This window comes from Notothenia rossii (assembly GCF_949606895.1).
Source record: "Notothenia rossii genome assembly, chromosome: 4".
Taxonomy (NCBI): domain Eukaryota; kingdom Metazoa; phylum Chordata; class Actinopteri; order Perciformes; family Nototheniidae; genus Notothenia; species Notothenia rossii.
In genome coordinates, this window is record NC_136902.1 from 12,431,985 (window position 1) to 12,447,958 (window position 15,974).

The 15,974-nt window shown below is 36.6% G+C and overlaps 3 protein-coding genes across 17 annotated transcripts in view; all 3 read left to right on the forward strand.

The window, feature by feature from the left end:
• LOC307036425 (galactose-specific lectin nattectin-like) overlaps positions 1-15,974 on the forward strand; it is a 28,050-nt gene that overhangs the window by 841 nt on the left and 11,235 nt on the right. The window contains exons 1-3 of one of the 15 annotated variants that reach the window (XM_079676748.1): positions 1,927-2,021; positions 10,662-10,711; positions 11,027-11,092. The gene's annotated coding sequence lies outside the window, so the exon portion shown is untranslated. The other 14 variants (XM_079676743.1, XM_079676741.1, XM_079676742.1 and 11 more) reach the window with 14 other exon arrangements.
• On the forward strand, positions 3,030-4,715 carry LOC307036423 (galactose-specific lectin nattectin-like). Its single transcript, XM_079676735.1, has 5 exons — positions 3,030-3,081; positions 3,396-3,502; positions 3,637-3,771; positions 3,989-4,100; positions 4,491-4,715. Exons 1-5 carry the CDS (start codon positions 3,045-3,047, stop codon positions 4,550-4,552), a joined length of 453 nt encoding a protein of 150 aa, XP_079532861.1. The 5' UTR covers positions 3,030-3,044; the 3' UTR covers positions 4,553-4,715.
• Positions 11,109-12,564, forward strand: LOC307036424 (galactose-specific lectin nattectin-like). Its single transcript, XM_079676736.1, has 4 exons — positions 11,109-11,351; positions 11,486-11,620; positions 11,838-11,949; positions 12,340-12,564. Exons 1-4 carry the CDS (start codon positions 11,226-11,228, stop codon positions 12,399-12,401), a joined length of 435 nt encoding a protein of 144 aa, XP_079532862.1. The 5' UTR covers positions 11,109-11,225; the 3' UTR covers positions 12,402-12,564.

A 15,974-nucleotide genomic window follows, 5' to 3' on the forward strand; every position in this document is an offset into this window, starting at 1 on the left:
ATGCTAATGCAAGGATAATAAAATGGTGGCTTCACAAAACTTTTTGGGAGTTTTACGGGGCGTGGTTTTCAATCCGCCCAGCCAATCAGAAATAGGAACCTTCTTCTCCAACGGAAGTCCCTGCTCTCTAGCAGGGACGGAAAAGGTGGTAAAAAGGTTCTCATTAACTAATTTTTGTTCCGGATTTTTTTGTTGTGAACGTAACATTTCGGAAGTAAATTGGAACTAAAGTGGGAAAAGTACGGTCTGCAGAGTAACAAGCCGTTTAGGACAGAGAGTGAATACACATACTATACAGAGATGCTGTATGAGAAACCAATGTGATTTGGGAAAATTGCACAATTTAAATCTATTCTAGTAGACCTCAACGATGGAAATATGATCAGTAGAACTGGCCATGACATGGGACCTTTAATAACTTATTAGCAGCACGATAGAATGCAGTGTGCATGGGATGATTGTCAGCAAAGCTCTACCTGCAGAAAGGTGGCCCTCTGTGAGTTTTAACACTCTGGTTCATCTTGAGAGACGGACATACTTTGTCACTTTGTCTGGGAAATAATTGATTCACTGACAAATGCACTTTAAATCCATACATGCCGATTTTCTTCACCGCCTCAAGGCTCAGGTCATGGCTACTTTTATTTTATGAAAATAAAAAGGCAAAACTTAAAAGAATAAAAATGTAGTAGACGTCAGGTTAAGAAGAATACAATCCAGTTTACCATTTAAGATTTGCTGTTGTCCTTGGTTTAGGCTGCAGTGGTGTGATGTGTTTTTTTCTCATGAGTATTGAGAGTATGAGTATTTTACAACCAAGTGTTGTATTGAAAAAATAATTTAATTAAGCAATGAAGAAGAAAAAAAAGAGCAATATGATGCTCACGGATCTAGTGAGCTTTGAAAGGAAAGTAAAGAAGCAAACTCATGACTATCATCTTTCTTTGGAAGAGTTCCAAACACTTCTTCTTTTTGGGCTACAATGCATTAGTATAGTTGTTAAAGCTAAAACTTGAACTGTTTGCCTGTTAATGGGAAATAAACCTCAACTTCTGTATTTATTTGGCATGTGCATATGGTAACTGTTTGCATATTTAAAAACTATATTAGAGATGCACCATTGTGACATTTCTCAGTCGATACCAATGTTTTAAGTAACAATTTGACTGATGCTGGTGTTGTTATTTATTCTCACAACTATAGTTTTTTTTAAATAAAAAAGAAATGGAAGCTGTTTTTAATTTATCACACTAAATCTGGTTAAGCACAAATACCTATAAAGCACCTTTTAACAAAGTATTTCTAGTTTTCTATACAATTACCTACTGTAGGAAAATATTTTTAGTACCAACCGTAAGTGGTTGCATTTGACTCTTGTCTGTCATAATCCATTATCACTCGTCATTTTTATAATTATATTCTTGTCTTCAATAGGCTTTCATAACAACAGCCTAGTTAAGGTTTTTTCACAAATACTCACATTTAAGTGACCTCGTTCACTTATCATCACCATATCCAATGAACTGGATAAAAAGTGTGTCGCGGTATTACGAAAATAGTATTGTGACATCGAGTCAGATGAGCAAAGGTTGGTGGGCATAAGGGTGGCCCTGGTAAACATGGAACATCCTGGACGACTGTCACACATAAAGACAACAGGTTAGGAGTAAACAGTGCCAGGTATTGAATGAATGCATGCCAACAGATTTGATAAATGGGGTTATTTCTTATGGACCTGGCTATGTACACAGAGTTATCTCTTGGCTTGTACTTACGAAGTCCAGGAAATTGGACGATATCAGAGCATCAAAGCCAGGAAAGGCAAGTTAATTTATAAAACACCTTTTAACACAAGAACAGTAAACAATGACCACTGGCCCCTAACCTAAAGTACACATACTTTTGGAGGCAGGGATGGATATAACCAGGGGCGCCGTAAGGGGGTGAAAAGTTAGGACGATTCTAAGGGCCCGTGACTGACAGGGGCCCAAACAATTGTAGAACATTAAGAGAAAAAAAATGTAAGTAACCAATGTGATATCTTTTCATGGGGCCCAAAATCCCTGGCGGTGCTCCTGCATATAACATATACTGTGAGAGTTGTATAGCAGAACTTTCTCTCTGTATTTTGCATTTGTGTACTTGAAGGTTATAAATAATTTGTTTCAGTGGGTCCAGTAAGAACAATGGTGTCAAGAGGCGAACGTTTGCGAAATGATATTATCTCAGTGAAACACATGTAAAGAAAAGGTATAGATTTGTCAGAGTGGGATGAAAATGTACGCATGTTGTTAATTATTTTTTTAAATATTTGAATATGTTGGAGTTTAAATGTATGTTGGACATGCTGTGGCTGATAGCTGAACAGGCAGTGGATCCATATCTTGTTTGAAGAGTATTCTGGTTTCACTCAAGTCCGAGCCAATAGATTACACAATATTTATACAAAGGACATGCTAACCAAGTGTCTGTCAATACATCAAGAGAAGGTATATAAACTCTGGATTTCCCTCTCAAAGTCCCCCTGCTGCAAGTGCAACCTCAACTGATCATCAAGGTAAGGCTCTCATACTTTTCTATCATTATGGCTTCATCTGTTTTGATCGATACCTACAGAAAGAGATATCATATGTTCATTATTACGTTTAGTTTTCACTTGTGAAAAAGTGAAATCACCTTTTCATGTCTGGTGCTTTACAATGTCTTGTTTCAGTAAAACCTCCAAACTTTTGTGCATATTACTTTATTTTCTTCTCTATTTCTGAATTAGAATCTTTTTTAATTTTGTAATTGAGGTACACATTAAGACATCAAATATATTTTTAAATGATGCATTAACTTATTAATATACTGCTTCTTTACACAGATGGCTTCATGTCTTCATTTCATTGTGGTCCTCTGTTTGACCAGTGGACTGTGGAGTGGAGCAAATGTAAGTTTTACGCACACTAATACATTTATATACCAAGATCTGTAGGGTTATAATAAGGTATTGAATAACACACAATAACATATACAATGAAGTTCCTATTAATCCATTGATAATGATGTTTTCTTTGTGTTCACAGGCACAGAAAGAAGGTTGGTAATTATAAAGTGACTTGAACTTTCTACCTGCTGCTCTAACAATTAATTATTTTCCAAAATTAAGGTTTTTGTTACATTGTTAAATTGTTGAGCTGCTGGTGAGGAATAGTAACACAAAGAGGGGATTTCTCCTCAAGGATTATTAATTTAAAATATTTTTGTAGTCACTCCACCAATATGGAGAGGAAGAATGATTACGGCACTTCTTTGAGGTTTTAAATTGCTCCCAAACTATAAAGTATCACTGTAACGCTTTTCCTCTCACACTTATTCCATGCCAGATTAATGAATGTCCTTATCATCTTTAGAAAAGCCATGCCATGTCCCATGTAAGACCTGCCCTTCTGGATGGACTCCGTTTGAAGATCACTGTTACATGTACAAGCATGCTGCTAAGACCTGGGCTGATGCAGAGGTACATCGAGGAACAATATGAGTTATAACTGACCAACACGTTTATAGAGTTCTCACTTCTATTTCCTCATTTAACTCTCGCTTTTCTCTCACTTGCTTTATGTTATTTTATTCAATCCACACGTTGCATATTAGGTGGACTGCATTGCCCTTGGTGGAAATCTGGCATCAATCCCCAACCAAGGGGTGTACACATTTATCAGAAAGATCGTAAACACAGCGACTAACGCAAATGCCCAGACTTGGATTGGAGGCAATGACTTGGCAAAGGTGAGTAATTTAATATTAAACACGATGCAATGGGTTTGTCTCCTTTGAGCCTGATCTTGAATATATTCGTAATTAAATTTGCACTTAACTTTATTGTATAATATAATAGAACCAAGGTGAAGCTGACTGCTGTGGACACTGAACTATCAGCATGGTTGGATGGGGGTAAAATAGATTTTTTTTTTTGGATTGAATTGACCATTAAACTTTTTTTTAGGAGGGCTTGTGGCTGTGGAGTGATGGTACCAAGTTTGTCGCCAAAAACTGGTCTCCCGGCCAACCCGACAATTATCAGGGTCTAGAAGACTGCTTGATGATGAACTTTAACGGTATGCACTAATAATCTGTTTACCACCAGCAATGTCAATTTAGCTCTTAAAATTGATGTTAGAAAAGTCATCTTTGGTAACTGATAACCTTATATAATCTGGATTAGGAATTTCATTTCTTTATACATAACATTAAGAGTAGAATCCTCTAAAGTATTTATAAGATTTATATACTATTAGTTAACCTTTTAATTATTTGATTACCTGATCCATTCAAATGTACTCTGCTCCAACTTCTTGACAGTATCTGAATATATTCAGATTGTTTAATTTGTTAAAAATGTGAAGTTAGGCTTTAGAAAACTGACAATTTCTGACATTGTACACATCAAATAATTGTGTGATTGATTGATATTTTTGCTGTTTTGTTTCCTAACTCTTAAACTCTAGATCTTATCAATGATGCTCCTTGTACCTATTTGAGAGCCTTTGTTTGTGGCGTGCGCCTGTGAAGAACCCCGGCCCCCCTATGCTGACACTATAATTTCCCCACCCCACTCGTGATGTCTCTTCCACCAGGGTGTCAAGCCTCAATGACATCACTGCTGGAAGCCATTTTGAAATTTCTGATTTTATTTCAGCTGATGTAATAAATGGATACATCCTGTCCAACAATCCGTCTCATCTCTATAAAAGCTAAATATGTGTTCATTTAGAAAATAAAATCTAAACAATCAACTGGTTTATACGACAATAGGGAAAGGTAGAAGAAGTAAATCGACAGCCCTAAACATGAACGTAGCCACAAAGCAGAAAAATACACACAAGTATGTGGACAAGGGTGTCAATCTTTTTTCTCACAATTACATCATATCTGCTGGCCTATTTACTTATGATTACCATCATCTCCCCTTTGAATTTTGTTTCTATCTTTGAAGAGAATATGGTTTTCTCTCATATTCATGCCAATAATATCTTATATCTAATAAAACTAGAGAGTATTTTGCAAAGGGACACACCAGCTGCAACACCAAACTGGGCCAGGGGAGTTAAGTGGAGTTACATTTTTTTTTTAGTGGGGCTACATTTTTTGTGATATCGAATGGGGACAGGGTTTGAATAATACCCCTTACCACACCGTGCTGTGACCATACCTGTTAAAGTTTGCCTTCATTTTGATCTTGCAATATAAACACAGAGCAAGTTACAACAAAATAATGTGCTCGTTCCTGCCAGAGAAGTTGGTTCCAGGACATTTAGTCATGATGAAAGACACAAAGGTTCAATTACATTTTGACGCCTTCACTCTCATGTAGGAGTCAGATTGTTATGCCTTCCCATTTATACTTTGTTTGCGTGGACAATCGGCCACAGAAGGTGTTGTTGAAATCCTGCTATTGGGAGTGGGTTATTAAATGCTCCAACAGGAAGTCTGCATCGATCCTGACTTAACCGGCTCCCATGTGCAACGCTGAAAAATGTTTATTTTATTTTATTACACTGTCATACAGATTGAAGGTTATATAATATAAACTTTTTTTAACCTATGATCAGTGCTTCCTCTGGCCAAATTGAGGCTCTTTGCACTGCGCATGTCCTGCGTATAGGGAGGGGGGCCCTGCCTTGGATCAAATATGTCCCTGTTTAGTCGGGGAAACAGTAGATGTGTGCATTTGATTTTAAAGTTTTGTATATTCACAGAGACTGTTGCGAAATCAAGCAAAGGGGAATCTTACATTTTTATGGGGTTTAATTATAACACTTTTTTTTTTTTAAAGTTATGACAGATCCTGTAACTGGTTATTTTCCTTTCCGTTGAATTGTCAGTCTTGTGCCATATCAATGTGTGAAGAAATACAGTATATCCTCTGTTGTAGTCACAGTCCATCTGCTCCCTTACTTGAATGAGCTTGCAGGTCCTTCAGCACAATCCAAACATGTTGGAATTGCATGTTACAAAAAAAAGCTTACCTTTGCCAAAATTGACCTTTTTATAATGTAGCATCTGGTTCTTCTTCAGAGAAAGCCTTCCATTTGACTTCGTCAGAAAAAATAAAGTCTATGCAAACTTATAAACCAATAAAAGTTTATAGTTTTTTTATTTAATGGTTGACATGTAGGCATGCTTGCTTGATGAAAATACAGAGGAAAAGGATCCATGTCATATTTACTAATCTTTCCATTTAGCTTCTGAAACAAATTAGTATATTTTTCCAGTGGGAATCAGTTTTATAGTTCTGCTCCGTATTTCTTCAACTACTGACCTGTGCCCATTTTTTTATTATACACTGTAAAAAGACAATTTATTTAAACTTGGTGAATCTATAGTTAAATCTACAACCCACAGTTAATCAGTCTGCATGTAAAGTCACAATTTGTGATACGTTTTTTTCAGGTTTTATATGGTTTTGTGGCTTAGTTTCAATGTCGGTTCGTCATATAAATCTATAATATTTATTTATTTAACGGAGAGGAGTAATTGTTCGATCTTTGTTAAAAATGCATTAGCAAACATATTTCCCCCCCCAAAAAATGGCTTAATGACATGGTTTTTGGTCTTTACATTGTAGAAATTCAGTACACTGCAGTGTGCATGGTATGATTGTCAGCACAGCTCTACCTGCAGAAGGGTGGTCCTCCATGCCTTGGTAGCACGCAATGTTATTGCAATGATGCTACATTGTGAATATTAAATAACTAGCAAACTAATTTTTATTTGCAAAGCTACCATGTTAAACCATCGTTTAAGGTTGGGTCTGGGTATTGTTGCTTTTTAGACCCCCCCCCCCCCCCCCCCCCCCCCCCCTCCCTGTAAGAAGACATTGCAAGTCCTCTACTCTCTGTAAAATAATAACATTTTTAATCTAAATACATCAAGGAAAAAAACAAACAAACAAAGAACTCCTCAATACAATTTGTATTAGCATCAAAAACACAAACTGTTTCCTTTCCCCTTTTTTTTTCGATGTATTTTTTTGCGAATTATAAAAGCGTAATGCCCAAACTGTCAGAGTTTTAACACTGTCGCATCTGGTTCATCTTGAGACAGACATACTTTGTCACTTTGTCTGGGAAATAATTGATTCACTGGCAAATTAACTTTAAATCCATACACGCCGATTTCCTGCACCGCCTCAAGGAAAATAAAATGTTATGAAAATAAAAAGGCAAAACTTAAAAGAATAAAAATGTAGTAGACGTCAGTTGGAGAAGAAAACAATCTAGTTTACCATTTAAGATTTGGTGTTTTCCTTTTTGAGGCTGCAGGGGTGTGGTATGTTTTCTCAAGAGTATTAGTTTTGTCAAGCAAGTGTTGTATTGAACAAATAATTTAATTAAGCACATGTTTGTTTAAGCAGGGAAGAAAAACAAAAGAGCAATATGATGCTCACGGATGCAGAGTGAGCTTTGAAGGCAAGGCAAGTTTATTTATATAGCACATTTCAACACAAGGCAATTCAAAGTGCTTTACAAAAATGAAAGACATTAAAAGCATTAAGAAACATATTATGAAGTTACATTTAAAAACACTCATTTAAAAGCAATGGTATAAAATGACATTTAAAAACACTCATTTAAAAGCAATGGTATAAAATGACATTTAAAAACACTCATTTAAAAGCAATGGTATAAAATGACATTTAAAAACACTCATTTAAAAGCAAAGATACATAAAATAAAAGTTACAGTGCAGTGTGAGATACACACATCTGAAATGTTTAGCTCTGACTCTCAATCATTGCTAACTTTTTAGCAGAAATAGTTTTCTATCACCTCCCTTTCTTTCTACTTTCTTGTTTAACTTGTCCTTTAGTTATTTCAAGTGTCTAAACGAACCCCCCTTTGGAACATTCTAATCTGACCCCCTGGTACCTTTTAGTTTTCGCCGAAACTATTCCTCTTTTTTATTTTTAAATGCACATAGTAACATTTACCTTGTCTTTCTAGGAATTTTTTTGGTATCCTCCGTGAACCAGGGTCTTGAAACCAAAACGGATTCCTGTACCCCATGGTACCTTTTTAGTTTTCGCCAAAACTATTCCTCTTTTCTTTAAATGCGCATTAGTTAAGTTTAAGTTCTCTTTTCTAGGACTTTTTTGGTGTCCTCTGCGAACAAGGGTCTTGAAACCAAAACCGCAAACGTAGGGGACTTTAACCCTACAAAAATAAGCCTGAATATATCAATTAAAACCAGCGGCAAAATGGCATTTAAAAACAGTCGTTAAAAAGAAAAAATACATGGATAAAAGTTACAGTGCAGTTTAAGATATGAATAGTTCAATTAAAAGCAACAGCAAAAAGAAAAGTCTTCAGCCTGGATTTAAAAGTAGTCAGAGTTGCAGTGGACCTGCAGGTTTCTGGGAGTTTGTTCCAGATATTTGGAGCATACTAACTGAACGCTGCTTCTCCATGTTTAGTTCTGACTCTGGGGACAGAAAGCTGACCAGTCCCTGAAGACCTGAGAGATCTGGATGGTTCATCATTTAGCAGGAGGTCAGAAATGCATTTTGGTCCTAAACCATTCAGTGCTTTATAAACCAGCAGCAGTATTTTGAAATCTATTCTTTGACACACAGGAAGCCAGTGTAAAGACTTCAGAACTGGAGCGATGTGATCCACTTTCTTAATGTCAGTGAGGACTCGAGCAGCAGCGTTCTGAATCAGCTGCAGCTTTCTAATAGATGTTTTAGTGAGACCTGTGAAGACACCATTACAGTAGTCCAGTCTACTGAAGATAAAAGCATGGACAAGTTTTTCCAAATCCTTCTGTGACATCAGTCTTTTAATCCTAGATATGTTCTTTAGGTGATAGTAAGCTGATTTAGTAACTGTTTTAATGTGACTGTTGAAAGGAAAGTAGAGAAGCAAACTCATGACTATCATCTTTCTTTGGAAGAGTTCCAAACATAAACACTTCTTCTTTTGGGGCAATGATGCATTAGTGTGGACTGGTGCTTGGAGAGGTCTCAGTTCACATCCTGGGCCCTGCCGGGGTGCCCTTGAGCAAGTCAGCGGACATCCCCCCCCCACGCCCCTCACTCCCCATTGCTCCCTGGGCGCTGTACAATAGCTGCCCACTGCTCCTAGTACTAGGATGGGTTAAAAGCAGAGAACAAATGCCACTGCGTGTGCTATGTGCTCTGCATGTGTGACCATTAAAGAGGGTTTCATCCCTCCAATTCTATAGTTATTGAAGCGAAAAAGCAAAGACTTGAACTGTTTGCCTGTTAATGGAAAATAAACCTCAACTTCTGTATTTATTTGGCATGTGCATATGGTAACTGTTTGCATATCTAAAAACTATATTAGAGATGCACCATTGTGACATTTCTCAGTCGATACCAATGTTTTAAGTAACAATTTGACTGATGCTGGTCTTGTGGTGTTATTTATTCTCACAACTATATATTTTTTAATAAAAAAGTAATAGAAGCTGTTTCATTTATCACACTAAATCTGGTTAAGCACAAATACCTATAAAGCACCTTTTAACAAAGTATTTCTAGTCTTCTATACAATTACCTACTTTAGGAAAATATTTTTAGTACCAACCGTAAGTGGTTGCATTTGACTCTTGTCTGTCATAATCCATTATCACTCGTCATTTTTATAATTATATTCTTGTCTTCAATAGGCTTTCATAACAACAGCCTAGTTAAGGTTTTTTCACAAATACTCACATTTAAGTGACCTCGTTCACTTATCATCACCATATCCAACGAACTGGATAAAAAGTGTGTGGCGGTATTACGAAAATAATATTGTGACATCGAGTCAGATGAGCAAAGGGTGGTGGGCATAAGGGTGGCCCTGGTAAACATGGAACATCCTGGACGACTGTCACACATAAAGACAACAGGTTAGGAGTAAACAGTGCCAGGTATTGAATGAATGCATGCCAACAGATTTGATAAATGGGGTTATTTCTTATGGACCTGGCTATGTACACAGTAGAGTTATCTCTTGGCTTGTACTTACGAAGTACAAAAGTATTAAGAACACTCTTAACTAAAATATCATTATATGCTTAAGCATCAATATGTCCAGGAAATTGGACGATATCAGAGCATCAAAGCCAGGAAAGGCAAGTTAATTTATAAAGCACCTTTTAACACAAGAACAGTAAACAATGACCACTGGCCCCTAACCTAAAGTACACATACGTTTGGAGGCAGGGGTGGATATAACATATACTGTGAGAGTTGTATAGCAGAACTTGCTTCTGTATTTTACATTTGTGTACCTGAAGGTTATAAATAATTTGTTTCAGTGTGGGTCCAGTAAGAACAATGATGTTAGGAGGCGAACGTTTGCGAAATGATATTATCTCAGTGAAACACATGTAAAGAAAAGGTATAGATTTGTCAGAGTGGGATGAAAATGTACGCATGTTGTTAATTATTTTTAAAGATTTGAATATGTTGGAGTTTAAATGTATGTTGGACATGCTGTGGCTGATAGCTGAACAGGCAGTGGATCCATATCTTGTTTGAAGAGTATTCTGGTTTCACTCAAGTCCGAGCCAATAGATTACACAATATTTATACAAAGGACATGCTAACCAAGTGTTTGTCAATACATCAAGAGAAGGTATATAAACTCTGGATTTCCCTCTCAAAGTCACCCTGCTACCTGCTGCAAGTACAACCTCAACTGATCATCATAACAAGGTAAGGCTCTCATACTTTTCTATCATTATGGCTTCATCTGTTTTGATCGATACCTCCAGAAAGAGATATCATTAATTCATTATTACGTTTAGTTTTCACTTGTGAAAAAGTGAAATCACCTTTTCATGTCTGGTGCTTTACAATGTCTTGTTTCAGTAAAACCTCCAAACATTTGTGTATATTATTTTTCTTTTCTTCTCTATTTCTGAATTAGAATTTCTTTCATTTTAATTTTGTAATTGAGGTACACATTAAGACATTAAATATACTTTTAAATGATGCATTAACTTATTAATATACTGCTTCTTTACACAGATGGCTTCATGTCTTCATTTCATTGTGGTCCTCTGTTTGACCAGTGGACTGTGGAGTGGAGCAAATGTAAGTAGTCACTCCACCAATATGGAGAGGAAGAATGATTTCGGCACTTCTTTGAGGTTTTAAATTGCTCCCAAACTATAAAGTATCACTGTAACGCTTTTCCTCTCACACTTATTCCATGCCAGATTAATGAATGTCCTTATCATCTTTAGAAAAGCCATGCCATGTCCCATGTAAGACCTGCCCTTCTGGATGGACTCCGTTTGAAGATCACTGTTACATGTACAAGCATGCTAATAAGACCTGGGCTGATGCAGAGGTACATCGAGGAACAATATGAGTTATAACTGACCAACACGTTTATAGAGTTCTCACTTCTATTTCCTCATTTAACTCTCGCTTTTCTCTCACTTGCTTTATGTTATTTTATTCAATCCACACGTTGCATATTAGGTGGACTGCATTGCCCTTGGTGGAAATCTGGCATCAATCCCCAACCTAAGGGTGTACACATTTATCAGAAAGATCGTAAACACAGCGACTAACGCAAATCTCCAGACTTGGATTGGAGGCAATGATTTGGCAAAGGTGAGTCATTTAATATTAAACACGATGCAATGGGTTTGTCTCTTTTGAGCCTGATCTTGAATATATTCGTAATTAAATTTGCACTTAACTTTATTGTATAATATAATAGAACCAAGGTAAAGCTGACTGCTGTGGACACTGAACTATCAGCATGGTTGGATGGGGGTAAAATAGATTTTCTTTATTGGATTTAATTGACCATTAAACTTTTTTTTAGGAGGGCTTGTGGATGTGGAGTGATGGTACCAAGTTTGTCGCCAACAACTGGTCTCCCGGCCAACCCGACAATTATCAGGGTCTAGAAGACTGCTTGATGATGAACTTTAACGGTATGCACTAATAATCTGTTTACCACCAGCAATGTCAATTTAGCTCTTAAAATTGATGTTAGAAAAGTCATCTTTGGTAACTGATAACCTTATATAATCTGGATTAGGAATTTCATTTCTTTATACATAACATTAAGAGTAGAATCCTCTAAAGTATTTATAAGATTTATATAGTATTAGTTAACTTTTTAATTATTTGATTACCTGATCCATTCAAATGTACTCTGCTCCAACTTCTTGACAGTATCTGAATATATTCAGATTGTTTAATTTGTTAAAAATGTGAAGTTAGGCTTTAGAAAACTGACAATTTCTGACATTGTACACATCACATAATTGTGTGATTGATTGATATTTTTGCTGTTTTGTTTCCTAACTCTTAAACTCTAGATCTTATCAATGATGCTCCTTGTACCTATTTGAGAGCCTTTGTTTGTGGCGTGCGCCTGTGAAGAACCCCGGCCCCCCTATGCTGACACTATAATTTCCCCACCCCACTCGTGATGTCTCTTCCACCAGGGTGTCAAGCCTCAATGACATCACTGCTGGAAGCCATTTTGAAATTTCTGATTTTATTTCAGCTGATGTAATAAATGGATACATCCTGTCCAACAATCCGTCTCATCTCTATAAAAGCTAAATATGTGTTCATTTAGAAAATAAAATCTAATCAATCAGCTGGTTTATACGACAAAAGGGAAAGGTAGAAGAAGTAAATCGACAGCCCTAAACATGAACGGTAGCCACAAAGCAGAAAAATACACACAAGTATGTGGACAAGGGTGTCAATCTTTTTTCTCACAATTACATCATATCTGCTGGCCTATTTACTTATGATTACCATCATCTCCCCTTTGAATTTTGTTTCTATCTTTGAAGAGAATATGGTTTTCTCTCATATTCATGCCAATAATATCTTATATCTAATAAAACTAGAGAGTATTTTGCAAAGGGACGAACCAGCTGCAACACCAAACTGGGCCAGGGGAGTTACATTTTTTTTTTAGTGGGGCTACATTTTTTGTGATATCGAATGGGGACAGGGTTTGAATAATACCCCTTACCACACCGTGCTGTGACCGTACTTGTTAAAGTTTGCCTTCATTTTGAACTTGCAATATAAACACAGGGCAAGTTTCAACAAAATAATGTGCTCGTTCCTGCCAGAGAAGTTGGTTCCAGGACATTTAGTCATGATGAAAGACGCAAAGGCTCCATTGCATTTTGACGCCTTCACTCTCATATAGGAGTCAGATTGTTATGCCTTCCCATTTATACTTTGTTTGCTCGGACAATCGGCCACATAAGATGTTGTTGAAATCCAGCTAGTCGGAGTGGGTTATTACATTTTATTTTATTATACTGTCATACAGATTGAAGGTTATATAATATATACACTTTTTTTAACCTATGATCAGTGCTGCCTCTGGCCGAATTGAGGCCCTTCGCACTGCGCATGTCCTGCGTATAGGGAGGGGGGCCCTGCCTTGGATCAAATATGTCCCTGTTTAGTCGGGGAAACAGCAGATGTGTGCATTTGATTGTAAACTTTTGTAATTTCACAGAGACTGTTGCGAAATCAAGCAAAAAGTGAATCTTAAAAGTTTTTGGGGTTTAACAACCAAGTCTCGCAAAAAAACGTGTAATAACTAGGTCGGTCCACAACGTAGGACGTAGTATTTCTACAAAAACGCCTCTGAAATTGTAGGATCCCTACGTTTTTTTTCACTATTCATTCCAATGACTGGCGTCTATGTCACGTGATCTTCAAATTTCTCCCTGCTTAAAAAAAAAACATGGCCGAACTTCGTTTTATTCTCGGTGGAAAATGCCTATTTTAAGGTTAGTTTGGCCATTAAAATGCGTTTTGATGTCATTTGATGCGAGAAATATGAGTTGTTATTTCAGATTATGTGTGCAGTGGATGTACATGATCTTTAGTTTGCTAGTTATTACGAAGATTACTTCAGGAAATTGTGTCCATACAACGTTTTCATTGTTACCAAGGTGGTTGCTAGGGACGCTGCTATCGATATTATTTCTGTTATGTTGTGTAACTGTTTAATGGTGTTATCTTTATTGCTACCCCCTTCCGCGTCAATGTATAGTGTTGGTCCACAACGCAAACGTATTAGTTTAACAAAATCTGCATCTAAAATTGTGGCATAGATACGTTATTTTCCCCTGTGCAATTCCAGTCTCACATCTCACATCACATCGTCATAAACAAATACCGGAAACAGACAGAAAACATTTTAAAAAAATAAAATAATACTTTATTCCGAGTCTGCTTGCTTTTCTCTTTGAAAGTCATCACATAACGGCATTGTAATACACGGTTCGGCTGCATTAAATATTACATATCTGCCGTAGTTCTCTATTTATAGAGCCTTGATGAGAAGACTGCTAGACAAACATGAGGAACTGCCGCCAACACTGAAAACGTGACGTGGATCATAAATATATCAGCAATTAAACAACATCTTACATTTCTTTTCACACAATACGTCTCTTTGCAGGATCAACACTAATTCGGCTGACTTTTATATTTGATCCAATTGGTAGATATGCTGTATTTACACCATAAAGGTGCACAGCTGATAGAAAGGGACACCTGGTGGTTAAAGCATGTTATTGAATTTCATTATTTTTATTATTAGATATTAATAGGATCCCTATAAAGTATTCATTTCTCTTTATTCTCTACTAATAGTTAATTAAAGACTGTATATAATTACTATTTTGCACGTCCCTTTCCAGATTTCCAGATTTTCTAAGGTTTATTGACATATCATATACACAAACGGTGTAGTTATGCAATGAATGAAAAACTTGGGTCGCAGGTTCCTCAATAGTGCATTACAAGACATCTATCAATATTTGTGCATACCTCCAGCAATGTTAACTATGTTGAAGCACTTATTTTAACTAATATTATACATATGTATTATACTCTTATACGATGTATGTAGATATTTCATCTCCGGCCTTGTCAGGTATTGAACATTCAATAAATAAAGAACACAGAATTATTAAATATAAAACACAGAATTTGTGTGATTATACTAAATGATTTACAAATAAACACCACTGCATATTTACAACTGTTACACATGCTGATGTAACGCAAATGTTTCCAACTTGGGATCAATAAAGTATATCTTATCTTAAGATGATCGATGGCTACTGCCATATTTGCACCCGTTCAAATCCAGTTTTGGACAGTCTGCCGTGGTTCCATCCCATTTCAAGTGCTGTTCGACGCTCGGCGTAACCCTCGGAGCACACTCTCCAATCACAGAGCTTGAGGACTATCACAGGGTTTGTCAAGCGAAGCGGAGAGAATACTTACTTCCGGGTGTAATATTCTCTAAACCAAATGAGCTGCTCCGACCCTCGGTCCTGACGGAGTCCAACTTGTGTTTATTAATCAAATAAATAAATAAACACAAGGATAATTATGTGTTATTGTTGAGTAAATGGAGAATTGCACAGGGTGAAATAACGTATCCATGCCACAATTTTAGATGTGGATTTTGTTTGCGCTGTGGACCAACACTATAAATTGACGGGGAAGGGGGTAGCAATAAAGATAACACCATTAAACAGTTACACAACATAACAGAAATAATATCGATAGCAGCGTCCCTAGCAACCACCTTGGTAACAATGAAAACGTTGTATAGACACAATTTCCTGAAGTAATCTTCGTAATAACTAGCCAACTAAAGATCATGTACATCGACTGCACACATAATCTGAAATAACAACTCATATTTCTCGCATCAAATGACATCAAAATGCATTTTAATGGCCAAACTAACCTTAAAATAGGCATTTTCCACCGAGAATAAAACGAAGTTCGGCCATATTTTTTGCAGGGAGAAATTTGAAGATCACGTGACATAGACGCCAGCTATTGGAATGAATGGTGAAAAAAAACGTAGGGATCTTACAATTTCAGAGGCGTTTTTGTAGAAATACTACGTCCCAAGTTGTGGACCAACGTAGTTATTACACGTTTT

Coding starts and splice junctions, on each gene's coding strand:
- LOC307036423 (XM_079676735.1), top strand. CDS start 3,045: ATGATGTTTTCTTTGTGTTCACAGGCACAGAAAGAAG. Junction 3,082..3,395: donor TTCACAGGCACAGAAAGAAG/GTTGGTAATTAT, acceptor TATCATCTTTAG/AAAAGCCATGCCATGTCCCA. Junction 3,772..3,988: donor GAGGCAATGACTTGGCAAAG/GTGAGTAATTTA, acceptor ACTTTTTTTTAG/GAGGGCTTGTGGCTGTGGAG.
- LOC307036424 (XM_079676736.1), top strand. CDS start 11,226: ATGTCCTTATCATCTTTAGAAAAGCCATGCCATGTCCCATGTAAGACC. Junction 11,621..11,837: donor GAGGCAATGATTTGGCAAAG/GTGAGTCATTTA, acceptor ACTTTTTTTTAG/GAGGGCTTGTGGATGTGGAG. Junction 11,950..12,339: donor CTTGATGATGAACTTTAACG/GTATGCACTAAT, acceptor CTTAAACTCTAG/ATCTTATCAATGATGCTCCT.